The 21,342-nt window shown below is 48.7% G+C and overlaps 2 protein-coding genes across 3 annotated transcripts in view; both read right to left on the reverse strand.

The window, feature by feature from the left end:
• Positions 1–4,586: 4,586 nt before the first annotated feature.
• On the reverse strand, positions 4,587–7,278 carry LOC127058935 (maestro heat-like repeat-containing protein family member 2B). 2 transcript variants are annotated; one of them, XM_050969442.1, is made up of 3 exons: positions 7,179–7,278; positions 5,369–5,531; positions 4,587–4,897 (listed from the first exon to the last, which is right to left on the reverse strand). In XM_050969442.1, exons 1-3 carry the CDS (start codon positions 7,184–7,186, stop codon positions 4,721–4,723), a joined length of 348 nt encoding a protein of 115 aa, XP_050825399.1. In that variant the 5' UTR covers positions 7,187–7,278; the 3' UTR covers positions 4,587–4,720. The 2 variants fall into 2 exon arrangements, with proteins under 2 accessions (XP_050825399.1, XP_050825398.1); XM_050969441.1 differs by having other exon boundaries at positions 4,587–4,918.
• The window catches only part of LOC127030054 (maestro heat-like repeat-containing protein family member 2B), a 43,933-nt gene continuing 29,815 nt past the window's right edge, over positions 7,225–21,342 (reverse strand). The window contains exons 21-32 of the mRNA XM_050915963.1: positions 20,719–20,871; positions 19,976–20,002; positions 19,526–19,648; positions 19,058–19,137; positions 16,878–17,013; positions 16,615–16,710; positions 15,184–15,288; positions 11,153–11,276; positions 9,288–9,400; positions 8,454–8,606; positions 7,283–7,333; positions 7,225–7,239 (exon numbers count right to left, since the gene is read on the reverse strand). Of these exons, the coding sequence (XP_050771920.1) occupies positions 7,225–7,239; positions 7,283–7,333; positions 8,454–8,606; positions 9,288–9,400; positions 11,153–11,276; positions 15,184–15,288; positions 16,615–16,710; positions 16,878–17,013; positions 19,058–19,137; positions 19,526–19,648; positions 19,976–20,002; positions 20,719–20,871 (1,176 nt within the window). The remainder of the gene's footprint in view (positions 7,240–7,282; positions 7,334–8,453; positions 8,607–9,287; positions 9,401–11,152; positions 11,277–15,183; positions 15,289–16,614; positions 16,711–16,877; positions 17,014–19,057; positions 19,138–19,525; positions 19,649–19,975; positions 20,003–20,718; positions 20,872–21,342) is intronic.

Here is a 21,342-nt window from a genome sequence, read left to right on the forward strand (position 1 = left end):
GCCCTCCTCCGCTAGATCTCAGGGCACATCAGGACCTCCTCAGGCGCGTAGCACAGAATCTGAGCCTGCAGGCTGAGGAGGTCTCTGAGATCGAGGACCCCGTCGTCAGCATCCTGTCCTCCGATGCTCCCACCAGGGTCGCCCTACCCTTCATTCGGACGATCCAGGCCAACGCCAATACAATCTGGCAATCGCTGGCCTCCATCCCCCCTACTGCACGGGGCGTCGAAAGGAAGTACATGGCCCCCTCCAAGGGCTATGAGTACCTCCATATTCACCCGACACCATGTTCCCTGGTGGTACAGTTGGTGAACGAGAGGGAGCGTCATGGACAGGAAGCCCCAGCCCCCAAATCCAAGGAGGCCAGGCGTATGGACCTCCTCGGCCGCAAGGTTTATTCGGCTGGGGCCCTTCAGCTCAGGGTTTCCAAACAGCAAGCCCTTCTTAGCCGCTACGCATTTAACTCGTGGGTGGCAGCGGATAAGTTCAAAGAGCTGCTGCCACAAGAGGCGCGTCAAGAATTTGCGGCGATTCTTGACGAGGGCAAGAAGGTCGCACGAACCTCGTTGCAGGCCTCCTTGGACGCTGCAGACTCGGCTGCCCGTACCCTTGCCTCGGGGGTGACGATGCGCCGCATCTCCTGGCTTCAGGTTTCTGGCCTTCCTCCGGAGCTCCAATACACCATCCAGGACCTCCCGTTCGAAGGCCAGGGCCTGTTCTCGGAGAAGACAGACCCCAGACTGAAAAGTCTTAAGGATAATCGGGTCATTATGCGCTCCCTCGGTATGCACACACCTGGGACGCAACGCAGACCCTTCCGGCCGCAGCAACAGCAGCAGCGTCGGCCATACCCCCAGTTCCGCCAGCGGCAGGACCTTAATAGGTGCCGCGGCAGAAATGGCAGGCGCAGGCCGTCGGGCAATCAAGGGGGGCAAAACCAAAGCTCCTCTAAAGCACCACCTGGACTCAAACCTTCATTTTGAAGGTGCGCCCGAGGGCGTAATACCAGTATCCCCCTTGGATCCTTCCACCCCATTTTCCAACCGCCTTTCGTTTTTCCTCCAGGCGTGGTCCCGGATAACATCCGACCGCTGGGTCTTACGCACGGTGCAGACGGGATACCGTCTGCAGTTTGTATCATTTCCTCCCTCCCGCCCCCCATCCTCGTCCCTCTTCAGGGACCCCTCTCACGAGCAATTCCTTCGCCAGGAGGTACAGACGCTCCTCAACAAAGGAGCTATAGAGGCGGTTCCGGAAAACGAAAAAGGCAAGGGGTTTTATTCCCGCTACTTTCTGATCCCCAAGGCCAAAGGAGGCCTCAGGCCTATCCTCGACCTGCGAGAGCTCAACAAATATCTAGTGAAGTTGAAGTTCCGCATGGTATCCCTGGGGACCATTATCCCATCCCTGGATCCTGGAGACTGGTATGCCGCCCTCGACATGCAGGACGCTTATTTTCATATTGCCATATGGCCACACCACAGACGTTTCCTTCGGTTCGTGGTCGGCCGCCTTCACTACCAATTTGCGGTCCTCTCATTTGGCCTTTCTACGGCTCCGAGGGTATTCACAAAATGCATGGCCGTCGTTGTGGCACATCTTCGGCGCAGTCGCATTCACGTGTTCCCTTACCTCAACGATTGGTTAATTCGGGGCATGTCGGAGCTGCAAGTCTGCAGCCACGTCCGCAGGATCACCGGCCTGTTTGCTACCTTGGGCCTCATGATCAACGTGGACAAGTCCACCCTGCTCCCATCGCAGAGGGTGGAGTTCATTGGAGCCGTCCTGGACTCCACCGTGGCCAGGGCCCTTCTACCGTTGCCGAGGTTCCAGTCGTTGTCGGCGATCGTTCAGCGTTTGCTGGCAGCCCCCCTGACATCGATACGGATATGTCTAACCCTGTTAGGCCATATGGCAGCCTGCACATTTGTGACCGGGTATGCACGGCTCCGCATGAGGCCCCTCCAGTCTTGGCTCATCGCACATTACCGGCCGGCAAGGCAGTCACTGGACACGCTGATCACAATCCCCCAGGGGGTGTTGGATTCTCTCAGTTGGTGGCTAGACCAGTCCGTCGTGTGTGCGGGGCTCCCATTCCACCCACTCCAGCCCTCGGTGTCCCTAACGACGGATGCCTCAGATCTCGGCTGGGGGTCCCACCTGGGAACCCTGAGGACACAGGGCCTGTGGTCCCCACAAGAGGTGAAGCTACACATCAACATGCGGGAGTTGAGAGCGGTCCGCCTTGCTTGTCAAACGTTCTGTCATCAGCTTCGGGGTCGTTGTGTCGCGGTATTTACCGACAACACGACGACCATATACTATATCAACAAGCAGGGCGGCACCAGATCCTCTCCCCTATGTCACGAGGCGATGCGACTCTGGAACTTTTGTATAGCCCACTCCATTCACCTCACGGCTTCCTTCCTCCCCGGAGTACGGAACACGCTGGCGGACCGCCTGAGCAGATCCTTCCTCTCGCACGAGTGGTCCCTTCGCCCGGACGTCGCCCTCTCGATCTTCCAGAGGTGGGGTTGTCCCCGCGTGGACCTCTTCGCATCCAGTGGGAACAGGAAATGCCAGGCGTTCTGCTCCTTTCAGGGCTGGGAACCCGGGTCTATAGCGGACGCCTTCCTTATTCCGTGGGCGACCCACTTGTTCTACGCGTTCCCCCCGTTCCCGCTGGTCCATAGGGTCCTTCTGAAGGTGCGCAGGGACAGGGCCCGCGTGATCCTGGTAGCCCCGGCGTGGCCCAGACAACATTGGTACCTCATGTTGCTGGACCTGGCCATAGCCGACCCAGTTCCCCTGCCCCTTCACCCGGACCTGATCACCCAGGACCACGGAACTCTCTGTCACCCGGACCTCCAGTCGCTGCACCTAGCAGCGTGGCTCCTGCGTGGCTGACCAGTTCTGAGTTGCGCTGCTCCACACCGGTACGTGAGGTACTCTTGGGCAGCAGGAAGCCTTCCACTAGAGCAACGTACTCGGCCAAGTGGAAGCGTTTCTCCTGTTGGTGCGTGGAGAAGGGTCTCCTCCCTATGGAAGTTTCGGTGGCCAATATTTTGGATTATATTTGGTCCCTCAAACAACAGGGCCTGGCGATATCGTCCCTGCATGTCCACCTGGCGGCTATCTCCACCTTTCACCCGGGTGGGGATGGCCGCTCCGTTTTCTCTCACCCAACGGTGACTAGATTCCTTAAGGGGCTGGAACGTCTATACTCTAACGTCCGACCCCCTGCCCCTACCTGGGATCTTAACCTGGTGTTGTCTCGGCTCATGGGGCCCCCCTTTGAGCCGTTAGCTACTTGCTCCCTGCTCTATCTTTCTTGGAAGACTGCCTTTTTAGTAGCTATTACCTCAGCTAGACGGGTGTCGGAACTCCGGGCTCTCACGGTAGATCCCCCGTATACAGTCTTCCACAAAGATAAGGTGCAGCTGAGGCCACACCCTGCCTTTCTCCCCAAGGTGGTCTCAACCTTCCACGTCAACCAGGAAATCTTCCTCCCAGTTTTTTTCCCGAAACCTCATTCTTCTCGCAGGGAACAACAACTCCACTCGCTTGATGTCCGTCGGGCTCTCGCGTTTTATGTGGAGAGGACCAAACCGTTCCGCAAATCCCCCCAGCTTTTCGTGGCAGTAGCGGACCGCATTAAGGGGCTTCCCATTTCCTCGCAGAGGTTATCCTCGTGGGTAACGTCCTGTATCAGGACCTGCTATGACTTGGCTCACGTTCCTACGGGCCGTGTGACTGCGCACTCTACCAGGGCGCAGGCGTCGTCGCTGGCTTTCCTCGCCCGTGTGCCCATCCAGGAAATCTGTCGGGCAGCGACCTGGTCATCGGTCCACACCTTTGCTTCCCACTACACCCTGGTCCAGCAGTCCAGAGAGGACGCGGCCTTCGGATCTGCAGTACTCCATGCCGCTACTTCTTTCTCCGACCCGACCGCCTAGGTATGGCTTGGGATTCACCTAACTGGAATGGATGTGAGCAATCACTCGAAGAAGAAAAGACGGTTACTCACCTTTGTAACTGTTGTTCTTCGAGATGTGTTGCTCACATCCATTCCACACCCGCCCTCCTTCCCCACTGTCGGAGTAGCCGGCAAGAAGGAACTGAGGAGCGGGTGGGCCGGCAGGGGTATATATCGGGTGCCATGGCGGCTCCACTCTAGGGGGCGACCTGCCGGCCCACTGGACTTGCTAGGGTAAAAAGTTTCCGACGAACGTGCACGCGCGGCGCGCACACCTAACTGGAATGGATGTGAGCAACACATCTCGAAGAACAACAGTTACAAAGGTGAGTAACCATCTTTTCTCTTTCAGGCAAGAAATGTTTCTCCTACCTGTTTGTTTACATGTAAATTAAGCATGTAGGATTCACAATCAGTTCAGAAGGACTGTGAGAACTTCAAAGAAAGAAAAGTAACAGGGGGTGGGGACCCAATTTTGGGGTACACATCAAAGGTTTGCTCTAGTATATTTGAGGGACAAAGAAGACACTCTGGCATCTTTCACTTAGGAAGTAGATGGACAGCGGGGTAACTATCAGGCTTGGGTGAGAAACATCTTTAGACAGGAGGTTAACCTGTTGGTTAAGTTTAGTCTCTAGGAGCATGTTATGATTTCATTATATGTGTAACCATAATCTTGGGAACTCCTGGGGAGTGTCACACAACTCTATTGGAATTCTCTTTGTTTCTCTCCCTTCCTTCTAATTACCGGCAAGGGTTGCCTTCAGTATGTTGTCGGTCTCTTTGGCCTAGGCTCGGGCTGCTGATCACTGGCAAAGGCATCTTTTGGCCTAAGGTTCGGCTGACCTGCTGCAGGAGAACAGGAAACAACTCTGGGAGCAGCTCCTGCACGGCTTTGCTCGACTGCAGTGCTGACACCACCTGAAAGATGGCATATATTGCCTGAAAGGAAAGCATGGTAAAAAATGAGATCTCCTCCCAACACCATCACGCCCTCTCTCCCCTTCTGATATCTGCTCTACTAAATTCTCACTTCTGCCAGTAACTTGAATGACTGCGAGCAACTGCTTTAACTCATGGCTCAGTTTCCCACGTCTATAAAAATGTGTATGACCTACCAAGGCATGTTGTGAGTCCTAAGAAATATTTGCAAAGCACTGTGAGAAAGCTGGTTCAAAGACTTTCTTATTGCCAGATGTTATTAAGTAAATCAGCCACGTACTCTAAACATGCCGTATTTGTTCCACAGACAGCAGAGCTGGACTCAGGGAAACAGTACATCAGAGGAGAAGTGCCCACACAGCAATATTCTACCACATTTCTAGCTTTCCATCAGCAGGATTGTCACAGGGCAGAGGAAAGCCTGAAAGACGTGTCTGTCACCTAACTTACTGAGAGAGGTTCAGCAGCTGCCAAATGCCTGTCAGTTTCAGTCTCTGAGGTGACGCTTCCTTCTTGGCTTGTTGAAGTCTTTATTTTTTCTATTAGGACCTGTAGGACTTGAGTGGCAAGCAAGGGGTCTTCCCCCAGAGATCTCCACAGTTCAGTGGTGTCACTGCAATTTAACAGAAGTTACATGTAAACCCTGGACACTTTTGTGGCTCAGACTGAATGCATCATATTTAAGTAAAGACCAAATTATCTCCTTGCCTATGATGAGAAAGTTAGGAGTGCTATCCTCCTTTAATGCTCTTCCTGTTTAAATATTGGAGTTTCCAGTTACAGAACTAGGTTAAGTGACATAGTCTTACTGCAGCCTAACCATTAATACTAGACTTCAGAAGGACAGGACACAGAGCGCCAACCTCAGTTCCTGTTTTCCCACTTCCCAGTAAATATGGACCTGTGAGTATGTGGCTTCCAAAGATCTAGGGTTTGGAAGGCAAGTTAATGAAAGAAAAGCCACATTCCTACTAACTGGACATACAACTATGAGAACGAATATTCATAGCCATCTTAGGTCCCCTTTACAAAGTGTGTCCCTACCCTCTGTTTGCCAGAAGCTGGGACTGAGCAACAGGGGATGGATCACTTGAGATTTACCTGTTCTGTTCATTCCCTCTGGGGCATGTGGCACTGGCCACTGTTGGAAGACAGGATACTGGGCCAGATGGACCTTTGGTTTGACCCACTATGGCCGTTCTTATGGTCTTAGATTCCAGCACTGGTAACTGATAACTCAATTGGGAATCTTTAAATGAAATCATGGATCCGCTTCCAGCTCAGTTTTAAATACCAAGGATAGCAATTCTATTCTAGCAGCCACACCCTCACTGATACCAAGCGGAGCCCTGATGATAATATTGCCCCTATTCTTTGTAATCAGCCAGTGATTGGACTTGAAGCTGTCATGCTACCAGGAAATCAACAGCCACTGCTAATTTCCAGAGTGAGGTCAATTCAGGTGTCTAGAGAGCAAGGCCAGGTTCCAGGCACCAGCCCAGCAAGCAGCTGCTTAGGGTGGCCAATGGCGAGTGGCGGCATGTCTGGGTCTTCGGTGGCAATTCGGCAGCTGGTCTCTCACTCCCTCTCGCAGGAGCGGTGTCAGGGTTTTTGGCGCCCTAGGTGCAGGGCCGGCTTGCAGGTCCTGCGGCTCTGGTGGACCTGCCGCAGGCATCCCTGCGGAGGGTCCGCTGGTCTCGCTGCTCCAGTGGACCTGCCGCAGGCATGCCTGCAGATGCTCCACCAGAGCCGCGGGACCAGGTCCACCGGAGCAGTCTGCCGCCCTCCAAATCCTGGCGCCCTAGACTACTGTCTAGGTGACCTAAATGGAAGCGCCGGCCCTGCCCTCTCGGAGCGAAGGACCAGCCGTTGAATTGCCGCCGAAGACGAAGCGGCAGTGGCAGAGGTGCAGATCACGATCACAGCATTTTTTTTTCCTTTTTGCTGCTTAGGGCAGCAAAAACCCTGGAGCTGGCTCTGCTAGAGAAGTAGATGTTTCCAACAATCCACTCCAGTTATACTAGTAAGGATCGGTCTTTAGGATGTCAAAGAAGTTATGAATTAATGGAAACAGTATGACACTTAATTTCTCTCCGCACCCCACTTAACATGCTCTTGGACCTTCCTGCAGAAAGACCCAGGCTATTAACCGTCAGGAATTATCCCAAACTGTCTGCTGCTTAAATGAGCACTATAGCTCCCAGTAAAGCTGTGGAATCGATCTTTTACCAAGATAACTGTAATAGGTAGCGGTATATACCGGTTCATCGGCAGACGTTTTCTGAGGAGGCTGGAGATCACTGCCTCTAGATGATGATGAGCTAGAATGGACACTGCCTCCAGAAGGAACTGCCTCAAGCTGGCCTCCTTGATACTAAGCATGTGGCTATTTATTATATTCAGAATAGCTGGCACCTGGAAGGAACAAAACCAAAAAGAAATGTCCCTTTTTCTTTCTCTCTATTCAGTCTACAGAATCAAAAACTTTATTTAGCCATTTGCTGCTTTTTTCGGAATTCCTCAAGAAACAAACATTCAAATATGTCCGCGTAACTTTAACCCACAACAATTGCCCACACTTGGCTGTAAAGATTAACACTGACACGCACATATACGTACCAGGTAAGTTAATGGGGTGGTGCCCAGCTATGCATTAAATAAACCAGTTCGCATGCACAAAAGAAGGCTTTGCTTGCCCAGATTTTGCAGGTGTGATTTAAGCAGCCAAATCTGTTCATTTGCCTTGAAGGATGCAGAGTTCATAAACAACCACAAGCACAAAACATACAAGTGCTTTAAACACAGTGTGCAAATGCCTGGGACTATGAACAGGCAATGACCTCTCATATTCATTCCTAGCCCTTAACATCTTCAAAACACTGTGCAAACATGGCAGTTCTGCTGTGAGGGTTCCCTGTCCTGAGGCCTTTCACCAGCCTTGTTAGAAGATTTGTGGAGTGCTCCTTTCATCTAGCCCTAACGCACTGGGCTCCGGAATAAAGCATATAAATAGTGGATCCCAAAGACACTCTAGTTTTCTCCATCCCTCCTTCTATTCTTAAAGGGTACGTCTACACAGCAAAAAAACATACCACAGCAGTGTAAAAGTGTTGCTGTTCGTGCTCGGGCTGGAGCCCTGGCTCTGAAACCTGGCAAGAGGGTGGGTCTCAGAGCCCAGGCTCCACACTCACTGGGAATGACTACAGGGCTATTTTTATTCAGGTAGCCCTTAGCCATAGGCCTCCTAAGAACTGGATGCCTCCAAGTGCCAGTCATTCTGTCTTCTTGTTTTTTCCCCAGAGTCTGTTTTTTCAAGCCTTTCTTGGCTGAATACTGTGTCAACAAGCTAGACAAATAAATAATTAACCACCTTCCTTTTCCCCTGGATTCTTTCTGTCTACTGCTATTGATTCTGCCATTGCCTATCTTAGGGTAGGAACAGAGATGGAATCGACTCTGTGTCCGAGGGGGAGAAACAGCAAAGATCTAAAAGCCTAGAGTTTAGGCAGAAAACCTCTCCAGTTTCCCGTTTTACCTGGTCCAGCATGGCATCTCCACAATCCTTTAGGATGATCTTCATCCATAGCCCAGCTGCCGTGGCACAGGTGGGGTTAGCAGACAGCATACTGTCCATTGTGGCCTCAATAAAGTCTGCAGCCTGTTCGGAAGGGAAGTACTCACTAACAATCTGGGAACAAAGCAAAAACAGGAGAGACTGCAATGAAGTTTGGCTCCAGCACTTTTAAAAATGGAGGCCTAATATCTCCATGGGAAAAGTTCTATGAATCAGCATATTGTTAATTAGTCTTATGTCCAGCTAGCCATTTGGGATTCAAATTCTTTCTATAGTCTATATACTACATTTTTGTATTCTACGCTAATGATATCAGGTTCAAGGCAAAGCCTCTGTTGCACAGTTAGCACAACATTGTATTGGATATGCAAGAGGTAAGTTTCCAGTTTGTATTCTCCTAGATACACTGCATCTTTTTACAACCTATCAAATGAAGTCAAGAGAGGCATGCACACAAATATAGGCTAAGGCAAACCCGCAAGGTGACAGAATGAAGACTGGGTGGTTTCTCAGCTTGATGTTCCACTAACACAGTTTTTTCTCATGGACGGTTGGATAGGTACATGTGTGTGCATCTGCATGCGCATTTTCATGCACATGCAACATTCTGCGGAATCTGGTTTTTACATGGCATTCATAGCACACATCTATGAAAATCATCTTACTGGTTACAGGCAACAAATGCCCCATGCCCACAGCTTGCTCCAAGTACAGAAAGGCATCATGAAAGCGTAAATGTAAAATGAACAGTGCCTGGTCACTAGAACATCTGCACAAGTTTTTTGAGTCAGTTACCCTGGCCATTTTGGAAGATGCCTGAAACAGAGCCTCAGGGTCTGGAGCTGTTGTTAGTTCTTCACGGAGACAGCTCAGCTCCTCCTCCACTGACCCGAGGTTCATGGGCTGGCCTGGAGTGGAGAAACGGAGAAAAAGTACTATAATGATTAATGAAACTGAACCTCTACTGCATGGACATTCATACAGAAGGATCCATGTGCTATGCTGTTATTAGCACAGTGTAAAATCTTGGCCCCATCAAAGTCAATAGCAAAACTCCTGTTGACTATAATGGAGTCGAGATTACACCCTAAATGTCTGAAAGTTCACAGTAGTGGTATGTTACTGTGACTGATACGGGATTGAACAAGCACCATATTCTGCTTGGAGCAGCTTTCTGGGTGTGTCTGGTTTCAGTAGCCTCTCTGCTCTCAATATTTAAATCTAATCTCATATTCAAGTACAACTCATGCAGATAGGTGTGAGGTTCCAATGTAGAGGTGAATCCCTCCACCAAAACTCTCATTGTAAAACAGATGGGGATGGACAAAAACTTTGGCAGGAAACCCAGGCTCATCTGTCACTTCTAAACAATGCTGGGATTTCTATGTTGTACATTTAAAAGTTTGGAGTCTCTTATTCTGTTTCTGAATCAGCAACACTGTTTTTTAAGACTGATTAATAATCATTGGAAATAGGGTGACCAGATGTCCCGATTTTATAGGGACAGTCCCAATTTTGGGGTCTTTTTCTTATATAGACTCCTGTGATCCCCCACCCCGTCCCGATGTTTCACATTTGCTGTCTGGTGACCCTAACTGGAAATGCCCTTAAATGATAACCAAGCTCTATCCCATTAGGTGAAAAGAATATCCTACTCCAGGGGTCGGCAACCCTTCAGAAGTGCTGTGCCGGGTCTTCATTTATTCACTCGAATTTCAGGTTTCGCGTGCCAGTAACACATTTTAACATTTTGAGAAGGTCTCTTTCTATAAGTCTATAATATGTAACTAAACTATTGTTACATGTAAAGTAAATAAAGCTTTAAAAATGTTTCAGAAGCTTCATTTAAAATTAAATTAAAATGCAGAGCCCTCCGGACTGGTGGCCAGGACCTGGGCAATGTGAGTGCCACTGAAAATCAGCTCATGTGCTGCCTTCGGCACTCGTGCCATAGGTTGCCTACCCTGTCCTACTCTTTCACAAAGGGGAAAATGGCCTACACTTACTCCAATAGCTTTGACTGTTCATGACAGAGGGCTGCTGGAAGAACTTTTTGTTTAAAGAATTATTCCAGGAAACCCTTCCAATACAGCCAGTGGCAGCGTAAAGAGAATGAAAATGTTTAGTACCAAGGGCTTGTCTACATGAAGATAGTCAAGAAAGCTAATCCAAATTTATTTTCAAAATGCATTAGTTAAACTTCATTAAACACCTATGGGGACACATTTATTTAGAATTCAAGGGGCCTTATTTCAGGTTAGTTTAATTCTTGTAATTCACTATAATTAATTCAGAATCAAAGCATCCACATGTGTGTTTAATTCCACTTTACATTTACACCTTTAGTTCACTTGGATTAACTTTCCTTAGTGTCCCTGTGTAGACAAGACCTAAGGAACTGCGCAGTTATCTACCTGGTGCAGACCATTTATTATTTGTACAGTTCCCAGAAGTGTGCTAGGCTCTTTACACATCATAATTGTCTCTTCTAATGAGGTATTTACAAGATGCCCACCACTCTATTATCTAAGTGCCAACAGACAGGACAGAAAGAACTAGACAGGCAGAAAAATGGACATTACAACAGTGAAAGAAGGTGAAGAATTACTTATACCTGCTTATGGTGAAGAATTACTTATACCTGCTAATAGTCTCCTCACCTTGCATACTGAGAAGGCAGCTGATACAGTCAACCACCCACTGACGGGACGTGGCCAGTGAATCACAGCTGTATGGTGCTATTTGTCCAATCAGAGATCCAAACTGATTAAAAGTTTCCTGAGTCTAATTAAAAAAGAATGAAGAATGAATGTTCTCCAGTTGTTCTAGACTTCACTTGCCATCTTTATTGTTGATACCCGTCAGCTCTGTGTTTTTGGGGAACGAGGGCACAGTATCTAGCTTGTGTGACTCATGAAGGACACCCTCACCTTCGTCTCTGTTTGAACCAAAACCAATCAGAGAAAAGATTTGCAGAGAACAATGAAGGGTTTGAGGAGACACACCTAGACCCCTCCTGACAAGAGTGACAAGATTAAGACATCTCCATTTGCATACAGAATGAAGAACAGAGACAACTCCCCTAGCCTCAACTGCATGAAAAATGGAATAGGGATTAGCATAAAAAATGAAGAACAGAGAACCGCACTGAACTCTGGGACCAGAAAAGCAGGAACACATTGAATCATGGGAATTCCTGCTCCAGATGCTAATGAACCTATGCCTGCACACACCCAGCTCAGCAATTATCAGACCAATTCTAGTAATAAATCTTTGACTCATATTCCAAAATACTGAAGTAGCCTAGTTGCCTTGTGAGCTCCTCAGAAGAAAACAACACCCATAGCCAAGAGTGATTAGCTCCTATTGTCTAGCCTAAAGAAAACCCTTGAGCCATCAGTTTACCCATAAACAAATCTAGTGTTCTCCCTTGAACCATTGCATTTTCTCTGCAAAACCCTCTACCTATGCCCAAGTAAGGTTCTGATGTATTGACCCAAACTCTGCATCAGTTCCACTGGGATTCCATCTCCTGACTGATTGGGCTGGGGGCTCTGCCTGTCTCCAGCACTCAGGACTCTGAGCTACCACCATCACCTGGAAATCCCGACCAGTTCAAACCTCATGGAGTGGGTGAGATCCATCTCTCTCTCTCTGTTTTCTTTCCTACCTCAGGTATTAACCTTTAAAATGTAACTGTTATGTTTGTTTAGGCCTCCTGGTGTAGTTATCACTATGATTCAAGAAATAACTTTTATGGTTCAGCTGGTTGCTTCTCTCTCTCTCTCTGAATTTTGCTCTTTTGTGTTTTTAGCTTCCCCCATTTACTCTGCAGCAACACTTCTTGTACCTAAGCTAAAGATCCCTGTAGTGCCCCAAAATACTGTGGAGTTTGCTCATCACGTGGATTACTACCCATACAATTGTAATGTGAAAGTGTGATAGGAACGTGTTAAACTTGGGGCACATAAAGGGGGATGGGGGGTAGCTGAAAGTGCTGCTCAACCCAGCCGATTGAGACCAGGGGCGCATAAGGGTACCGGCTTGAAAGTGCTGCTTAACCCAGCCCAATGAATATAGGGACATATAAGGGGATTAGCTGGGGAGTGCTGATTGACTTGCTCTGCTAGTGTGTGTGTGTGTTTGTGTACACACATGTTCGTCTAGTTCTAGTTATTAGCCCTGGGGAACCTGGGTCCTGCAGGGTAGCTCCATTGGGAGGGGACTTGTAGAAGGAAGGAGCAGAGCTCCATATGAACACGCAAATGACATAAGCAACACATTAATAGAATTACAGAACCGCCCCCCCCCCAGAAGAATAACCCTAATTAATGAGCCTACCCAAAGTAATGGGCACATCTGGTAACATTGTGCCTCTGATTCCTGTACTGAACTGGGTAACGCACATTGGAAAATATAATCCCAATTGTACATGCAAACGGATGGGGTATAAATTAGCTGTTATCACTCAAGAAAGAGACCTCAGAGTCATTGTGCACAGTTCTCTGAAAGCATCTGCTCCACATGCAGTCAAAAACGCTAACAACATGTTAGGAACCATTAGGAAGGGGATAGACAATAAGACAGTAAGTATCATTATGCCACTATATAAATCTACAGTACCCCCACACCTTGAATACTGCGTGCAGTTTTGCTCATCTAATCTCAAAAAAGATATGTTAGAACTGGAAGAAGTACAGAGAAGAGCAACAAAAATTATTAAGTGTATGGGACAACTTCTCGTACAAGGAGAGATTAAAAAGACAGGCACTTTTCAGCTAGGAAAAGAGATGACTATGAGGGAATATGATCAAAGCCTATAAAATCATGACTGGTGTAGAGAAAGTCAATAAAGAAGTGTTATTTAGCCCTTCACATAAATCAGGAACAAGGGGTCACCCAATGAAATTAATAGGAAGCAGGTATGCAACGCCATGATTTGGTTGTCTTTAAACCTCTGACTGCCAGAAGCTGGGGCTGGGACTGTCCAACAGGGGATGGTTCACTTGACAATTGCCTTGTTTTGTTCATTCCCTCTGAAGCATCTGGCCCCCACCACTGTTAGAAGACAGTATACTGGGCTAGATGAACCATTCTTCTGGGGGATCCTGGATAGCCACTCTTATGTTTTATGTTTTTAGCTGATTACATAGAAATTCAGCTTTAGCATCCTGGGAGCATAAGAACCAAGAATGCATTTGTGACACTGGCAGACCAGTCAACCTGTGTATGACCCATAATAACTTAACAAAAGGCACTTCTACTGTATCAAGACAGTTCACTTTTTTGCATGTGAATTTCAAAGAGATATATTAGACTAGCAATCATCAACTCATTCAAAAAGGAACAATAGATGCTAAGTGTATTTGTCTGTGGTTGTTTATACCCGGCTAGAAGTTTCACAATGTAACCGAATTAGCTTGCAGATGCTAATTCCCTTTCATGGCTTAATTGCCTTAATTATGTATGCAAGGTGTTCAGTTAACCTTAAAATCAAAGATGTAAGACACTTCAGGAAACCAGTCATTTCTACATTATCTTCAGCTTAACTATCTGTGTTATAATGGAAGAACGGCTAATTACCTTATATGAATGAATGTAACTAGTTTACTGTGTATGCACAGGAAATAGAAGATTATCTTCAAAGCAAAGTACAACGGGTCGTCTGCATTGGGGGAAGGTCCTTCTGTGACAATTTCTGTGAGGTAGGCTTGTCAGCCTGCTAGAATAGCTATAAAAGGGAAGGCTTGGGCCTGATCCTATCATCTCTAGTCTGCTTAAACTTTGAACAGAGAAAGTGTGAGCCATAGGACAGAGATCTTCCAAATAATCATTTGGAATAACCTGGAGAATGCCTGGAAAAACTAACAGACTTTACATCTAAGCTGCCTTTGGATTCTGATCTGTTGGGATGATTCCAGAGAGACTTTTACAAACTAGCAGTTTATTCCATCCCTGTTGTGATCCTGAACTATCAACATTGAAAGTCACTTGTCTAGATATTGATCTTTTGTAACTCTCTTCTTTCTTTTAACAAACAGCATGATATTTGGGAAAGACCTGAGATTCATATTGACCTGAGGATAAGCATCTGGGCCTTTATGATTAGTGAACCCCACATGTGGTGAATCAGATTTTCAGTAACCCCTCACTATATTAGACACAGAATATCAGGGTTGGAAAGGACCTCAGGAGGTCATCTAGTCCAACCCCATGCTCAAAGCAGGACCAATCCCCACACAGATTTTTACCCCAGTTCCCTAAACGGTCCCTCAAGAACTGAGCTCACAACCTGGGGTTGAGCAGGCCAATGCTCAAACCACTGAGCTATCCCTCCCCTCTCTTCCAAGACATGGATGTTTAGATGGGAGCCAAGGTCTGGAATGCCAAAAGGGGAAAGCATTTGGCATCTTCTTAACTAGGGTGGAAGCTCTTTTGTTGTTGACTTGGTGAATCTAATTATAGAATAAGCCATCAGTTTGGGGGATTGTCTGCCCTCTAATTCTTGCAGTCTGCCCGCAGTGTGGTCACAGCACTGTTGTGCAAACTTCTCTCTTATGGAAGCAGAGGGATCTTAGTCACCTTGAAATCCCAGCTGCTGCCCTGGAAGAGTTTTTCATGCATTTGCGTTGAGTGTCAGATCTGATAGAAGCAGAGAACTCAGCTCAAGGAAGAGTACGGCTATACTCACTGTGCTATGAACTGTCTCTTGATAGGCAGTCAGCAGCTGGGTGGTGGCCTGAAAGGCCCTTTCTCTCTCCCACTCCTTCCCTGAACTGAACCATGTCGCTAGGAGCTGTTGGTAGAGCAAGGGAATGGACAGAGTTAGTACCAGAAAATCCCTCCCAGAATTCCTCTTAAACAGGTTTAATAGTCACTAAAATCCCTCTCCAAAGCATCTCACCTCCATGGAGCAAAGGAATTACATGTCTAATGGAAGAGCCCCTAATATATATAAGTCCCAGGGGCCAGATTGAAGCCAAAGGAGTTACATGAGGGATGAATCTGGGCCCGTCTATGTGATGTCTGCTGTAGACTGTCTGATGGGAGCTGTCTAGCACATCGCATGCTGTTTGATGTCTGCTGCTATGGTCTGTTTCCTGGGCAACTTCTCCCACGTTGAGTGGCAGAATGACAGAGAGGAGCATTTCTTTTTATTAATTTGAATAAGAGCAGAGAAGTCCCCCCAGCCCAGGGCCAGTGCAACTATTTAGGTGACCTAGGCAGTTGCCTAGGGTGCTAGGATTTGGGGGGCGCCATTTTCTTCGGCAGCAACTACGGCGCCTGGAACTTCGGCCGCCCTGGTCACCGCCGGTACTTAGGCGGAGGGAGCTGGGGCAGGAGAGTGTGGGGAGGGCCACCTGTAGCAAGTAAGGGGGGGGCGGCATGCAGGGGAACTCCCCGCCCCAGCTCACCCCTGCCCCGCCTCCTCCCTGAGCATGCCGTGGCTGCTTCACTTCTCCTGCCTCCCAGGCTTGCGGTGCTTGTTCACGGAGCAGGGGTGAGCTGGGGTTTGGGGGGCGTTCCTCATGGCGAAGGGTGGGGAGCTGCCGCAGGGGGGGGTCGCCTCAGGGCGGGGGCACGGGGAGAGGTTCAAGGTAGAAGTTTTGCCTAGGGCGCCAGACATCCTTGCACTGGCCCTGCCCCAGCCCAGCTCCTTTTAGAACTTCATTTTTATTCTGAAGGTGCATCAAACTCCCCACCCCTCAGTTCTTCACGATATTCTGTCCATGTCTGAGGAACAGGAAGTCTCCTCTGAATGAGTTTCCATACACGGGGCCTAACTCAACATTCATGAATTCCTCTTAGAAGAAATGATCAGTTTCAGCTGGTTCTCTTGGATTTGGCTACTGCAGGGGTGATTTTCTTGCCGCTCCAAGTAGTGTCAACGACACTGTAAGAACTTGGTCCCAATCCAGCCCTGGCATGAAATGGCAAAGCTTCTGTGGATTTCAGTGGGGCATATGCCCGCTTAGCCCAGGAAGAATTTGGTGCTTTCTCCCTAAAATTCACTCCATTGTGGAAAATTCCTCCACAACAGAAGCTTGACCCCCTAAATTGCCAACTCTTCCCTGCTGTAACAGAAGAAACAATCTCCACCACGGTTCAATGGTCTACTCACTTCAAACATTTCCTGGAACCAGTCTGCGGTTGGTTCTCCCTCCAGCAAAGTCTCCGTTAGCTTGCCAAGGGCTTCCAAGGACCTCACGTAGAGTGACTGAAACCAGAAGAGAAGGAATGAGGCTCGGCACAGATCATTTGTGTGTGTGGGCCGGGGAAAGCTAACCATGCCTTGCCAGGGAGGCCGTGTGTGACTGCCATCACCCAGTGCCTGCTGGGCAGAAATACAGTGGATGGTGCCAGAGGAGAATTGTTGTCACGTACTTGTATAAGCAGAGCATCCTTTGCTGTCTCGCCTTCCTTTTTCATCATCTCCAAGGGAGGAAGGGGAAATAAACTTTTGAAGCACTGATCAAGGAGCTCACGGTTTTCCTCCAAGGTCAGAGATGGTTTCAGTTTGCTGGCAGAAGAGAGACAGAGAGAAAAGTCATGCATTAGACTCAGTACCACCTCCAAGTAAAAGAAGCGGGTCCAATGACTAGAGATTGTCCCAATCTAGAACCCCAAGTGCAAACAACCCTTCACTTTGCACCTCTATTAAGTATTGGCTCATCTAGAAGTAAAGCTAAAACTTCAAGTCCCCTTTTTAGAGAAACCCACAAGATTCCTTCCCCCTGCCAGCTAGCCAGACACCCAGGGCCGGTGCAACCATTTAGGTGGACTAGGCGGTTGACTAGAGCGCCGAGATTTGGGGGTGCCAAAAAGCGCCCCCCAATTTTTTTTAAATGGTTGAGCAGCCACTGCTGCTAGGACAGAGAGGGAGTCTGGCATGCCGGTGGGAGCCGGCAGCCCAGGGTGTCCCCTGGGTCAGGGCGCCGTCGGAGGGGGCGGCAGGCAGCTCCTGTGGAGCTGCCGCAGTCGTGCCTGCGGGCGGTCTGCTGGTCCACGGCTCGGATGGAGCTGCCGTAGTGGTGCCTGCGGACTGTCAGCTGCTCGCACAACTTGGGTGGACTGCCCGCAGGCACGACTGCAGCAGCTCCATCCGAGCCGCGGACCAGCGGACCGCCCACAGGCACCACTGCGGCAGCTCCACCAGAGCCACGGGACCAGCGCACTGGGTGGCGAAATTGCCTTCCGCCGAGGGCGCTCAAAACCCTAGCGCCGGTCCTGCAGACACCTCCCTCCCCATCTGAACTCTGCTCCATTTTACTGCGTGCCCCACAGCCTCCAGTCTTGCGTCTTTCAAGCACAAACCTCCAAATGGACACATTCAAATCCTTAAGAACTAAAGTCCTGCTGGTGAGCAGTGTAGTAAGTGAAGGCCCTAAGATGTAAACCTTGGTATCAGAGGCCTGGTATGAGACCTAAGGCCTGAACTAAAGTAATGGTCAAGACTTTGCTAATATAAAGCAAAATGAAGCTGTGAGCCAGAGGTAGGCCCTGCTCACACAAACTGGCAAGGAAAGGGCTGATGCTGCAAGAAGATACGTACCTAAAAGGTACTGAACACTAGAGATCAGAACATTCACATACTTGCACATTCCACACAGATAACAAGGAACAGACTGACCCATCCTAATGACAGAGGCAAAAGGGTAATATGATGGATAGAGTTGTTTTGATCGAACCAATCTGTACAAGGTGAGAGGCGGCACCTTACTACGTAGAGGGGTTGCACCTTACCGCGTAAAGGGGTTGCACCTCAATACGTCAGGAGTGATGTGTAACTTGTTTGTACCTGTGTATAAGAATGCATCCTTGGGACGGTGTCTTTGTCCGGCCTAGGGGGCAGTGGAAAGTCCCGCCACTAACTGAGCCGAGTCCATTGACTGTGGGTACATATTCGTAGTATGCTCGGTAGACTAAGTAATCTGCGGAGAACTACTACTGTATCCAATACAGCAATAAACCTGGCCGACGGGCCTTCGTACCTTACTAGACTCTGTGGTTATTGGGGGTTCTCTTCGGGTCTGCTGTGTCAGCTATCTGCGCAGAGCTGGGGCAGCACACAGAGGGAACACACGCAGGCAGCCGAGTGATACCAACAAGGAGAGAGCAGAGCACCACACCGGTAGCTTCTGACAACATCTCTGACAACAAGCAGCATGTGAGCCACAGGGCCACCCAGAGGATTCAGGCGGCCTGGGGTCTTTGGCGACGGGGAATTGCCGCCGAAGACCCAGCACTTTGGCGGTGAGTCCCGGGGCAGAAGGATCCCCCGCCGCTGAATTGCTGCCGAAGACCTGAAGCGGCAGAAGCTCTGGGGTCCCAGGCCCTGTGAGAGTTTTCCAGGGCCCCTGGAGTGAATGACTCTGCTCCAGCGGCCCTGAAAAACTCTCGTGGGGGCCCTTGCGGGGCCCGGGGCAAAATGCCCCACTTGCTCCCCCCGGGCGGCCCTGGTGAGCCAAACTCTGCAGGCATTAGACTGCTCCCAACCTGACACTCATGAATTAACAAATTAGAAGGCATCACAGTGCCAGGAAATATGGCAGAAAATAGCCTACCTCAGATGTCCAATGGCAAGAATTGCCTTGTAGCGAACTGGAGATGCCAGGGAATCCAGTGGTTCCTTTTTAATGAAGTCCTGAAATGCATGAATAGGGACATCAAAAATGGGAAATGGATTTGAAAGGCAGAGAGGCCGTCCTCTCACACCCTGAAACAGGGCCATCTGCTAGACCTGGAATAAACAGACACTGTGCTCAGCAGGCTCTCTGCCTCAGAAATGAACCGTAGGGCCATCTGCAGGCTATACAGAGGACAGAAAGAGAACTCACCAGACACAAGCCGTTCCTTCCAGTTACAGCCCACAAGATGTCAGCATCCCTGCCAAGCTCAGAGTGGACCCAGCATTCTGGGTGCCATGCAGGTAGCGCGTGAGACTGCAGTAGTACAATCACAGCCACTGGATAAAATAACATCCCCCTGGAAAACCAGTCTTATTACATGACAACAAACGCCTAATCACTCACCAGCATGTAGCCAAGGAGCTCCAGTTTGTAAGAGAATTCGAACTCCTGGGAGTCTCTGGTCTCCAAGATGGCACAGCTAATCTCCATGACATTGTGGATGAGGGTTAATTTTAGGTACATGTCCTACATAATCCAGAAGGAGAAACAAGAGGAAGTGGATGAGAACCTGAGAGAAGAACCACAGTCCAGAAGATAAAGATCAGGAATTAAATCTAAGCCTCAGGGAAGGAGAGAGGTGCCCGCAGACCCCAGAAGGTAGAGGACCCTGGCTCTGCACCCACCTCAGAAGAAGCGAAAACCCAGGTTCAAATAAATAAATCCAGGTCCACTTACACCAGAGCAGCCAGGACTCCTGCTTGATGCAGCAAGGAAACCAAGCTCTGCGCAATTTAAACAAGCAACTTGTGTACAGAAAATGCAAAAGCTGAGGGCAGATTATTTAGAATGTACCTTGTTCGCAACAGTGATGCCCAGCACCTGAAAAACGAAATGCAAAACAGCTATTAGCAATGTAGATAGTCCCACACAACACACAACCTCAAAACGTCCTGGCTGGTGAATATGGAGCAGAGAGAAATCACTATTGTTAAATCTTCCAAAAGGCAGGAAATGTAGGCAGAGGGGGTGTTCTGCAGAGGTCAGTATCAGGGGCCATCCTCCGTAACATTTGCATTTGTGAAGTACTGGAAGATCTCAGTTTGGTTCAACTGTTTTTGGCAATGCCTAAGTGAGAGTCTCAGTTAGACAAGGCAGAACTGAATGGCAAAGTGACGTGGAGAGGTTGCACTGAGATGAGAGTCAGGACCAGCAGTCAGACACCTGGCGAACAGAAATAATGGAGCACACAGACAAACAAGAAGACAGATAAGAGGTAAGGGAAGTAGTGAGTCCAAGAAACAGCGTGACAGCAAATCAACTAAATACAGGCTAGCACTAGTCTCTCTTGGGTAGTAAAAGATAGAGCTAGATACACATCCATATTAGGGGAGTTAGAGTGTTATTCTGAATAGCCTGAATGTCACTGCATCTGAATTACTGTGTAGCTGGGGTCTGCAGAATTTCAGAAGAATATAGAAAACTAGAGAAAATACAAAGAAGAGCAACAAAAATGATACAACATGTGACAGCTCACGCTCCATCCATTACAGTTTTAAATTTGAGTTCTGTGACACTTATCACGCAAAAGCTCTTACCTGACAACTGGCTCTGTAATGGAGAAGGATGTTCCCTGTGATGTCTGCCTCTACTCGGGAAAGAAGCTGGTCTTTTGGAGCATGGACAGCCACGCTGCTGTATGTCAGCATCAGGGTGCTGTGAGTCTTGCCTCTTTTCCCATGGTGGTAGTCCTAGACAATCAGAAAGTTCTTCTGATTCCTTTTGCTTTGGAATTCTGATCTGCTGCTGACCAAGGAATTCCTCACAGCAGCAACAGCAGCTTGCACTTGCAAAGCTCTTTTCAGCCAAAGATCTCAAACCACTTGCAAAAAGTATTTAAGCAATATAATAACTGTGAGGTGTGGAGAGATTAGTATCTCCATCATTCCCACTAGGTAACTCTGACACAGAGAGCCTAAAATGTTGAACCTACAGGAGTGAAGTACACGGGAGCTTAGTCATTGACACCGGTGGGTACAAGATCAGGCGCTAAATGTCTTGCCTAAGGCTGCACAGTGAGTAAATGGCAGAGCCAGCAGTGGAAGCCCAGAGGCCTAGTCTCCTGCTCTAGCCTCTAGATCAGTGGTTTTCAACCAGGGCTACTTGTGTATCCCTGAGGGTCTGCAGAGGTCTTCTAAGGGGTTTATCAACTCATCTAGATA

The sequence above is a fragment of the Gopherus flavomarginatus genome, chromosome 10, assembly GCF_025201925.1.
Source record: "Gopherus flavomarginatus isolate rGopFla2 chromosome 10, rGopFla2.mat.asm, whole genome shotgun sequence".
Lineage (NCBI taxonomy): Eukaryota > Metazoa > Chordata > Testudines > Testudinidae > Gopherus > Gopherus flavomarginatus.